At 47.3% G+C, this 11,939-nt stretch overlaps 1 protein-coding gene across 1 annotated transcript; it reads right to left on the reverse strand.

Moving 5' to 3' along the window:
• Positions 1-1,696: 1,696 nt before the first annotated feature.
• Positions 1,697-2,582, reverse strand: LOC125534165 (uncharacterized). The gene has a single exon (XM_048697448.2). The coding sequence runs from the start codon at positions 2,566-2,568 to the stop codon at positions 1,858-1,860; it is 711 nt and encodes a 236-aa protein (XP_048553405.2). The 5' UTR covers positions 2,569-2,582; the 3' UTR covers positions 1,697-1,857.
• Positions 2,583-11,939: the final 9,357 nt, after the last annotated feature.

An 11,939-nucleotide genomic window follows, 5' to 3' on the forward strand; every position in this document is an offset into this window, starting at 1 on the left:
CTCCAGTCGAGTGCGCTCGGCCAAGTTTGCCAGGCGCGCGTCCTCCAAGGCGCGAGCCTCGGGGGTTTCTCCAACGATAGGAGTGTGCAGCGCATCCATGTTCGGCGGCGAAGTTCTTCTCTCTGCAGCGACGTGAGAGGCTCGGGAAGATACTCCTCATGGGGACGCGACGGGTCGCCTCCTCCTGCGCCTCCGTCGGTGCGGGTAAAACCGGGGGGACTGGGCGGTCCATCGACCATCAGAACCTCCGTCGCCGGATCGCTGCTGTCGCACTCGGATGCAGTCTCTTCGGAGCCAGTCGAACAGGCCGTAGAGGAATTCGTCGGGCTCGATCGCCGCGACTTGAGGGGTGGCCGACTAACGGGCCACCGCGTGTCTCACCCACCGCCGAAGCCTCGACCGACCGGAGCGCTTGCACCGGCGGGAAGCGGGGAGGGAGGACAACACAGGAGCCGACCGGTAGGGGGTCGACGGTTGCCGCAGGAGAACGCCGCGGACGCACGCGCTAAAGTGCGTTGCCCCGCGGACAGGGAGCGCATCCACGTCGAGCGGAGCCTCCTGAAGCCAGGTGGAGTCATCGGCGATGAACGTGAACGCGCCGAGACGGATCTCGTGGCCCTCCACCAAAACTCCGTCGAAAACCATGATGATTCGGGTCGGAAAAGATCGCAACTCCTCCAACAAAACGCTAAAACACCTGCCCCACGGTGGGCGCCAACTGTCGTGGTTCTAAGTCTGGCAGTAGTGTAGGGGGGTAAGTATGGAGAGGCGAGGTCTTAGCTATGGAGAGGTTGTAAGGACGCAAGGTTTACGAGTTCAGACCCTTCTCAGAAGAAGTAAAAGCCCTACGTCTCGGAGCCCGGAGGCGGTCGACTGGATTATGTGTGTATGAGTTACAGAGGTGCGAACCCTTGTCTCGGAGGAGAGGGTGGCTTATATAGAGTGCGCCAGGACCCCGGCCAGCCCACGTTACGAAGGGTTCAATGTACATTAAGGTAGGGCATTACTGATAACGCTAGTAATAAAGTGCTATGATGACCATAAAAGCTACTTAATGACTGACCGTTAGCGTGCGGAGTGACTTTAGGTCTCCTGGCCGTCGAGTGGTTGGATCTTGGTCGAGTAATTGCTTCTTGGTCGAATGTCTTCGAGTCTGTCGAGTGGAACACCTCCAAGTCGATTGAAAAGTGATTTATTTTAGAGGTGTCCTTGGGTAGGGCAGTTAGGACAGGTCCGTGACCCTACCCTAGGTACATAACTTCATCAGCATCAGCTTCTGACATGCGGCCCCCTATGGCCAGATACCTTGTTATATGTGTTTTAGACTATTCTATAACAAACTGCCTCAGATATGAAACTAGCATGTAAAAATTACGGAAAGTGATAATTGTGGTACCTCCAAGCAATTAGCTCATCCACATATGCAAAGAGTGAAAAGAAAGTCATTGCAAATTGTTTAGGTGTGGGGGTTGCATTGGTTCAACATACCTACAAAGACGAAAAAGAAACAAGGATGATATCACTTAGATGTTAAATAGTTAAGTCTATGAGACTTACATATCCCAAAAATTAATAAGAGACGAGTGGATGAAAAATTTCCTCTGGTTGTCATGAAAAAGTACAATTTTTAAAGATCCAAATCTCCATACGTCATGTGAAAATTGCTCGAAATCCGTAGGTAATTTTCCGAATGGTATTGTAAAAGTCTGCATTATTATTGATATAGCAAAAAGTGACCCCTTACACGATTTAACCCGACGACCGCAAGCCATTATGGCTAGACTCACACATCACACAGAAATCAAATCACCAAACAGCAAACCCGATAAACAAACTAAACTCTCTGGAGATCTCGGCTTAGAAGCCGTGGACCTTGATGCACTCGGTCTTGGCGAGGCCGGCCTTGGCGAGGAAGCCGGCGACGCGCTTGCGGTGGTCGCCCTGCAGCTGGATGACGTTGCCGAGCTCCTTGTCCTCGACGACGGTGCCGTTGCAGCAGAGCTCCCGCTTGAGGTCCCGCAGCACCTTGGCGTAGTTGTAGCTGGCGCTGAGCCCCTGCACCGTGGTCAGCGTCTTCTTGCCATTGCGCTGCTGCACGCGGAGGTGCACGCAGGCGTCGTCGACCCCGGCGCCGGCAACCGCGTCGTCGGCGCGCGCGTCGGCGAACGGGTCGAACGAGGAGGGCGGGAGCGCGTCGTTGTCGGCGAACGGGTCGGGGGCGCCGCCTGCGGGCATGAACTCCTGGTCAGCTTCTGCCGGTGGCGCGACGAGGTACCTGTCCTTGCCCTTGGCCTTGCCGCTCTTCCTCGTCGGCACCGCCTTGCTGGCCGCGGCCTTCTTGTTCTTGGTCTTCTTGGTGTCCTCCTCGTCGTCGGAGGACGAGGCGCCGCCCGCTGCCCACCTGTCCGACGCGAACGGCGGCGGTGGCGACACCTTGACGCGCTGCTCCAACTCCGACGCTGCCACGTCGGTGTTGCTCTTGATCGACGAATACGACGACACGGCGGCGGGTTTGGGGACTCCGGCGCTCGAGATCGCTTGAGGCTTGGTGTTCGTTTTTCTCTGCATATGATGCTAGGGGAGGCCGCGGCGTGGTATTTATGGGTGGATCGGTGGAATCGATCGAGGGGAGTTCGTGCGGGGCACGGAAGCAGAGCCCGAGTCGGTTGGGTTGGCGTACTGGTGCAGGACACGTCTCACGTACAGTGGATCTTGGCCGTCCAGTGCTGCGTGTACGGTTGCAGACGGCACTGATCGTGCCAGCTGGGGAAGGAACGAAACTTGGCACCCACACACGGTACGGTTTCTCTCCTCCCTCTCTCCCGAATCGTTCATGTTTCGAAGGAAGCGTGTGAACCGAGGCAGGCAGGAGAAACATTGGAGGCCAAGCAAGCTGACTCTGGATATGCAGACTCTTTCTTTTCTTGGTCTATAGCTGTATTCTTTTCTTTTTTTCTTTTTTTGTGGCGAGCCTATATATAGCTGTATTCAAAAAAAATCATATTCTGCTACAAGTAAGTTTATAATCCGTACGTCCCAAAATAAGTGTCTCGATGTTAGTGCAAAAGGGAGCGATAAATAACTACAAGTCAATACAGTGCTTTATCAAGATTCACGCGATTGTACATTCATGAACTTAATAATCCTTTTTGCATGTATCCAATGTCCGCGTTTCAGCAAAATGTGCGTATCATAAAAAAAACTAGTGGTTGGGGCGTCACCCTGTGGCGTCGCTTGAGAGGAAATTGTGCGCACGTTTTTATAAAAAAAAAATACATAGAGTCCTCACCTCTATCTAAAAAAAACATCTCAGAAAAAAAATCTTACCTTCATCTAATAAAAGAAGTAAAAAAAGTAAAAAGTAAAAAATTTACCACCGTAGCCTACCAGCGAGTGCCACTTTGCATAACCCTTCATTTAAAAAATACCAGAGGTCCGCACCTCCATCTAAAAAGAAAAAAATATATTTAAAAATAATACACACCTTCATCTAAAAAAATCAAAAGATTTCTCACCGCGGCCAACCAGCTTGCGCCACATGGCATAGCTAGTTGGCCGCCCTTCACGCGTAGCTTAATTGGTTTAATTGTTTTCTGTTAAGGTTAGATTTTTTTTTCTTTTTTTAAGAGGGGAGGTAAGATTTGTTTACATTCAAGTTTTCAATTTGGATGTTAATATATGTCACTGATGAATTGTTGCACCCAAGGTTTACCTCAAATTGAGCTTTAACATATTTCTGTGTGAGTGTACCGAAGCTATATGTACAATTAATTTTTTGTCCCTGTCATGCATTTGACTAATATTTCTTACTTGTTTATTATTTGTTCATAGTTCACTTGTTGGACATGGCATTCCTATTCTTATATAGAAAAATAGAACAGACCTCTGCATTTTCTTCAAAAAAATACATAAATTGGGCTGCCAAAAATAATATCTTGGATGGGAGGTCCATACACTAGTGCAGAACCGGGCAATAGCACCGGTTCGTAAGGCCCTTTAGTGCCGGTTTGGTAACCGGCGCTAAAATGTAGGCACTAAAGCCCCCCCCCTTTAGTACCGGTTCAGCACGAACCGGTGCTAAAGGGCAACCACGTGGCACGAGCCAGCTTCGGGGGCAGGGAGCCCTTTAGTACCGGTTGGTGTCACCAACCGGTATTAAAATGTTGGGGGTTTTTGGGTTTATGATTTCTTTTTCATTTAATTTTGTGTTTTCCATTTAAATATTTTTTGTTTGCTGGTATTTTACGATACTACAAATTGTACACGTTATGCATATATATAAATAGAATTTCTAGTAGAACCGATCATAATATATATATATATATATATATATATATATATATATATATATATATACAATTTCTCCTAATTGGTGCCTTCGGAGCCAGTGACATTAGCCTAGCTAATTGGTGCCTTCGGAGCACGATAATAATTGGAAGTGGTTCATGGGGCGGTAGCGGGTAATAGTATTCTACTTTGGGATCTATGACCTGATCGAGCAAAAATCCCGCTATTTCCTCTTGAATTGCTTCTATGCGATCCTGTGCTAGGAGCTTGTCACGCACCTCTTTGAACTATTAAGAAGGAGATCAATATGCATGTGTATTAGTTGTGTGACTAGATATCGATAATGGTGTAAAAATTGTGAATAGTGTTCTGACAATCGATATCATACCCACTCCTGTCTTTGAGATTTGCTCCTTTCGGACGTCATCATGCTAATGTTCTCGCAAACATAGTATGCACATAGATCATTCCCCGGCGCCTGCTTCAGGGCCTTTACGAGAATGGAATTTGATCGGATAATAATTAATCAAGCATGATAATTAAAGAGATGGCAGCTAGCTAGTACTACTTAATTACTTACCTTGGGTCGATACCATTTCAGACTTTGTTTTTATGGGCCTGGAGTGACCCTGATGAACTTTGCCCAAGCCCTGTCCGCCGACAAAGAAAATGAATAAATGATTTATTAAATAGTTTTTATCAGGAAATGACGAACTAATTAAATAGGCCAAGATATAGTTAATAATGATTGAAATTACCTGTTGACTATCCCCTTCACGATGGTGTAGTCACTTGCTTTCTTAAGTAGTGAGTCTAGTACTTCAACTGTTCCTTCATCAACTTTAATGATTAACAAGATCAAGTGAAATCTGCATGCACACACGTTTGCATGTCTTAATTAAGCGGGCATATGTAAGCAAAAACATGTAGCTATAGCTAGTAGGGAAAAACAGAATGTGTAGTACAAGACAGTGTGACTCACTGGAAGTTGTAAGGAAGTAGTATATCTTCATTGTATTTGAGTTCCTTGAAGAACTGTAGCATGCTTTCCTCTACACTTTTTTCATGATATGGATCTATTTTCCATGTTTATTCATTAATGGTATTTGGGTCAACGAACCCAATGCCATAGCGTCCATCTTTTTTCATTTCATAAATCTTCATCCTGCATAATAGCACAGAAAAGAATATAGTGAGGATAATTACAGGTAATGATTGATCAAAATAATCACTACAGCTAGCTTGAGACTTAAATTACAGAAAGAAATCACTTACAGACAATAGCAACTGACGATAGATTTGTCGAGTGCGTCTTTATTGTATAGCTGAAATAGTTCTGAATACTCAACGGTCACAGCTTTCTCATGGTAGTAATGCTCCTTGTTGACATTCACCATGAGGGATTCTCGATTGGAAATCTTGGTAATGTCAATGTACCATTGATGCAATTCATACATTCTCGTTAGGAGCTTATTGACCTCCTCTGGCTCAACCAAAGGTTGGCCCCGGACATATTTCCGTTTTATTTCCTCCTCTCTAGTCGGAGAAATGGGCTCGATATCGAGGAGTTGTCCAACAGTGATCCCGATCGATTCAGCCTGCGCAATATGCTCCCCGGTTATTACCACATCGCCCACCCCGGGAACGTTAACGGTTTGCCCACAATAATATTGGGCGCGCCTACTCTCATGTGTTGTTGGCACAACAAGCGGGGGGATTGATTGCGCCGCCTGTTCTCCCAGCTGGGGAACGGTTTTACCGCTCCTTTTGCCAGCTGATTTGCTCGAGCTCGAGCTCGCCTCTTTCTGTAGACGTGCTCGATTTAACTTCCTGAGGTGGCGCTCATAGTCTGTGTCAACAGGCTTGAGAGCTGGTGGTCTAGCCATACGAATGAAGTGGTCAATCTTTTCCACAGGCACTTTCTCCCTTGGTGGCGGTGGCGGTTTCGGTGCAAAATGGGCTTCCACCTCGGCCTTCGATATGGCTATGTTTTCCTCCTCGGACTTGTTGTAAGGCCTCTGCGGAAGAGGCGCGAGGCTTGGACCATATTGAAATCGCTTGCCTCCGCCTGTACTTGCAGTACTACCTCGACTTGTACCGCTACGCACCATAGCTGAGGCGGCTCTCTTCCATGATTGCTGAGGCGGCGAAGACGGCTGACGTGGCTGAGTTGGAGGAGGAGGAGTGGCCTGAAGCTGGGCCGGACTTGGAGGAGGAGTGCCCTGAAGCTGTGCCGGACTTGGAGGAGGAGTGTCCTGACGCTTTGACGGACTTGGAGGAGGAGTGGCCTGAAGCTGTGCCGGACTTGGAGGAGGAGCGGCCTGACGCGTTGGTGGACTTGGAGGAGCGGGAGTCTGCTGACTCGGTGGCGAACTGCGACGAGGAGTCGGATGATGCGGTGTCGGTGGCCTTCGAAAGATGATGCAATCCTTTCTCCATAGGATGATACGATGGTTGGCCTCTCCTAGTGTGTGCTCATCGTCACCTCCAGGAATGTCAAGCTCTAGCCCCGAATATTGGTCCACCACCTCATCAACCAAGACACGAGCATAGCCCGCTGGAATCGGGTTGCAATGGAAGGTTGCCTCGGGGGGATTTGTAAAAGCAAGGGCGTCCGCCACCTTCATGGATATGTTCTTCATTTGAAGTGTAGCTCGCAGTTAGTGTTCTCCATGATGTCATCCACTGGGTAGCTATCCAGCAATGCGTCGCCCGGGGCGGAACCCACGCTGCTTCTCGGCATGGATGGGACGGTGCTATCCATTGGTGGATCATCCGCTAGCTGCTGAGACCCCCTTTGCTGGCTAAGTGAGTTGATCTGCTCCTGCTGCCGCTGAAATTTGATTGCCAAGTCCGCGTGCGCTGATTCTAGGCCTTGAAGGCGTTCATAGTCTAGCTTCCTCTGCTCCTCCTCCATCTTCCTCTTCTTCTCCTCCGCAATCTTCTTTCTTGCACGGGTTCTGTAGTCGGCGTTCCAGTCCGAAAACCCCTCATACCACGGAATACCGCCCATGCCTCGTGTTCTTCCCGGGTGTTCAGGATTTCCCAGGGCACGCGTAAGCTCGTCGTTCTCTCTGTTGGGCTCGAACAACCCGAATCGAGCCTCTTCTATTGCAACAAGTAGCTTATCTTCGGCTCCGTCCAGACATGCCTTCTTCGAAACTTTGCCTGGCTTCGGGTCCAACTCCCCCCATGCGCATAGAACCAAGTCCTGCACCTGGGGGGCCAGCTCAATGTTTCTGGAGTGACACCTGCATCCAGCATCTCTTTCTCAGACTTATCCCACTTAGGCATTCCCACCGCATAGCCACCTGGCCCCAGCTTATGGAACTTATTCTTTTTTGCGGCATTGGCCTTGTTTATTCTCGACCGTTCCTTAGATAATTCTGAATCCTTGAATTTCATGAAATCGTCCCAATGAGCACTTTGGTTCTCTAGTGTTCCCTCGAATACTGGAGTCTTCCTTCCTCCATTGACGTACTTGGCCCATTCACGAATCTTGTGGTTCTTGAATGCAACCGCCATCTTCCTAAGAGCAGCGTCCTTGACTTTCTCCACATCTGCATTTGTGAAATGATCTGGTAGGGTGAAATGTTCCATGAGCATTTCCCAAAGCAAATGTTTTTGTCTGTCGTCGACAAAAGTAACTCCTGGACGTGGCTTTGCTGGCTCTCTCCATTCTTGAAGGGAGATCGGGAGTTGCTCCTTCACAAGAACTCCACACTGACGAACGAACTTGTCCGCAATATTCTTAGGTGCGAATGGTTCTCCATTAGGTCTGATTGCCTCGATATTGTACTTTACGCCCTCCTTCAACTTTTTGTTCGGGCCTTATTTCGTCCTGTTGCCTGAAGATTTGCTCGATCCGGATGGCTGAAAGAAGAAAGATCGATTCGTTAATATATCTTCAAGTCATTTAAAACATGTGATGATCACCAGATGCCTGCTTATATAAATATATATACCTCGCCAGTCTTTGTTGTTTCAAGATCAACATTTTCTTCGTCATGTTCATAGTTAATGACTTCATCAATTCGGTCGTCGCGATCGAATATCATATCACCCTCCCCGGTGTTGTTTAGATATTCGGAGCCGTCATAATCTTGTTCATTCTGATCATCATCTGGCCCGCGAGGATTGCGTATGATATTGAACAGGGCCTCTTCTCCCTCTCTGCCGGTATTGTCCGCCATAGGTTTTGTTTAACTAATCCAAAAGAAATATATTCAAATTACAATGCACGGATGCAATCAATTAATAAGGAAAAACTGAATCAATCATAGTACACAATAAGCATCATTGAATATAATCTCGAATACGTCGTCTCGAATAATAGATATAATCTCGAATACATCGTCTTGAATAATAGATATAATCTCGAATACATCGTCTCGAATAATAGATATAATTTCGAATACATCGTCGGATCATGCGGCGCGGGCGGTGGACACCCAAAGAGAAGGAACCCTCACAGGATCATAGCTGAAATGAGATCCCTGAAGAAACTGCCAGGTATTGGAGAACCTGCCGCCCTCTAACGCAACCATGTAGCGATGGACGTGCTCGTCCTCCTCCCTGACACGGCGACGTACCACCTCCGGCGGGGCCGGCTCCCTCCGCACCGAAACTGGCCCACGCGAACGTCACCAAACGAGATCAGGGTCGACGACCGGGGTCGGGTTCCTCATCAAGCGGCGCGCCCCTCCAGGCAGCACCTCCCAGTGCCAGCCCGGCGGAGCCCAGTCTCGGACATGGGTCAGCCGGACGTCGTCGCGGACGGGTCGACGGCGAGGATGCGGGCCGGGCATCGTCGAGAACAAATACTAGCTATATGCCCGCAAAAAGTAACATTTTTTTAATGATTGGATTTTGATAACTAAAATTTCTAACATTTCTATATAACTAACATTCCTATAACATTTCTAACAATGCTATATAACTAACATTTCTATAACATTTCTAGTATTTCTATAACTAAAAAATAGAAAAAAAAATTATAACATTTCTATGTATATAACTAACATTTGTATAACATTTCTATAACTAAAAAAAGAATAATTTCTAACTTTTTTATAACTATTTCTATAACTAAAAAACAGAAAAAATTTCTAACAATTCTAACTTTTTTATAACTATTTCTATAACTAAAAAACAGAAAAAATTTCTAACAATTCTAACATTTCGATAACATTTCTAACAATGCTATATAACTAACTATTTCTATAACTAAAAAAAGAAAAATTTCTAACATTTTTATAACTATTTCTATAACTAAAAAACTAAAAAAATGTATGTGTGTGTGCTCACCGGCGAGGCGAGAGGCGACGGGGGGCAGCGACGGGGACGGCGACGGGCGCGGCGACGATGGGGATGGCGACGACGGGGACAGGGACGGGGCGGCGACGACGGGGACGGGCCGGGGCGGCGACGACGGGGACGGGGCGGCGATGACGGGGACGGGGACGACGCGGGACGGGCCGGGACGGCGCGACGGTGACGACGGGGACGGGGACGACAGGGCGGCGACGACGGGGACGGGCGGCGACGAGGGATATGGAGACGGGGGCGGCGGGCGACGAGGCAGAGGAGAAGAAGCAGATGAGAAACTGAATTTTTTGATTTGTTTAATTATATTGGATGGACCTTTAGTACCGGTTGGAGCCACCAACCGGTACTAAAGGCCTGTTTTGGCCAGGCCAAGCGGCGGGAACCGCACACCCTTTAGTACCGGGTGGTGGCTCCAACCGGTACTAAAGGGGGGGGGGGCTTTAGTACCGGTTGGAGCCACCACCCGGTACTAAAGGGGGTGCGCTGGCAAGGTGCGGTGCGGCAAGTTTAGTCCCACCTCGCTAGCCGAGGGGCGTCTGCACTGGTTTATAACCCCCCGTGCGGTAGCTCTCTCAAGCTCCTCTCCAAAGCAGGCCTACTGGGCCTACATGTTCTGTGCTGCCCTGTGGGCCTACTGGGCCTTTGCGGGCCTGCATCCTGGCCCAACAACAGCTTGGGTTTCTAGTCGTATGCAGGCCGCTCTGGCCCAGTAGGCGGGCTTTTTTTATTTTTTTTTGCTTCATTTATTTTTGAGTTGTTTTTTTGTATATTTAGAGTTTCTTTGTGAATATTTTTGCTTTAGGTACAAAAAATTACAAACTTTCTATTAGTGCCCGTAGTTTTCAAATTTGAATAGTTTAAATTTTGAATTATTTGAAATTAGTGTGAATCACTAGTTTGTGAATAACTTAACTTTAAAAATCAGTAAAGGCATGAAAGAATTTGTTTGCACATAAAATTTCTTCGTGTTTCAAATGCCAAAACACATAATTACCCTAACTATTACAGAGATTCCCTCCTGGGTGTGAAACACAGAAGAAAGTGATGATAGTGAAGCCGATCACATCCCAGATCTTTGGGTGCGAAACTTTTTCTTCGCGTGTGTCCCTTTGCGCCGTAACCATGGAAAATCTTCATCATTTAACGGGATGCTCGGGTCAATATTCACTGTGAATGGAGCAATTTCATCAAACTTTTCATAATCTTCTGACATGTCTGTCTTGTCATCCACTCCCACGATGTTTCTCTTCCCAGAAAGAACTATGTGCCGCTTTGGCTCATCGTACGATGCATTCACTTCCTTATCTTTTCTTTTTCTTAGCTTGGTAGACATGTCCTCCACATAGAAAACCTGTGCCACATCATTGGCTAGGACGAATGGTTCATCTATATACGCAAGATTGTTGAGATCTACTGTTGTCATTCCGTACTGCGGGTCTTCTGTTACCCCGCCTCGTGTCATATTGACCCATTTGCACCGAAACAAAGGGACCTTCAAACCACGTCGATAGTCAAGTTCCCATATGTCCTGTATATAACCATAATATGTTTCCTTTCCTGTCTTGGTTTCTGCATCAAAGCGGACACCACTATTTTGGTTGGTGCTCTTCTTATCTTGGGCGATCGTGTAAAATGTATTACCATTTATCTCGTACCCTTTGAAAGTCATTATATTCGAAGATGGTAACTGGGACAGCAAGTACAGGTCATCTTCAATAGAGGTGTCATGCATCGTACGTGTTTGCAACCAGCTGGTGAAACTCCTGGTTTGTTCACGTGTAATCCAGTCATCAGACCGCTCCGGGTGTTTGGAGCGTAGCAAATTCTTGTGTTCATCCATATACGGAGCCACCAAGGCGGAATTCTGTAGAACTGTGTAGTGTGCTTCAGTGAGAGAATGTCCGTCCATACATATTATTTGTTCCCCTCCTAGCGTGCCTTTTCCATCCAGTCTGCCCTTATGCCGCGATTCAGGAACACCAATCGGCTTAAGGTCAGGAATAAAGTTAATACAAAACTCAATGACCTCCTCATTTTCATGGCCCTTGGAGATGCTTCCTTCTGGCCTAGCACGGTTATGAACATATTTCTTTAAGACTCACATGAACCTCTCAAAGGGGAACATATTATGTAGAAATACAGGACCCAAAACGTTAATCTCTTCGCATAGGTGAACTAGGACGTGTGTCATGATATTGAAGAAGGATGGTGGGAACACCAACTCGAAACTGACAAGACATTGCACCAAATCATTCTCTAACCTTGGTATGATTTCTGGATCGATTACCTTCTGAGAGATTGCATTGAGAAATGCACATAGCTTC

The sequence above is a fragment of the Triticum urartu genome, chromosome 2A (assembly GCF_056163025.1).
Source record: "Triticum urartu cultivar PI428250 chromosome 2A, HENAU_Tu73, whole genome shotgun sequence".
NCBI classification, from domain to species: Eukaryota; Viridiplantae; Streptophyta; class Magnoliopsida; order Poales; family Poaceae; genus Triticum; species Triticum urartu.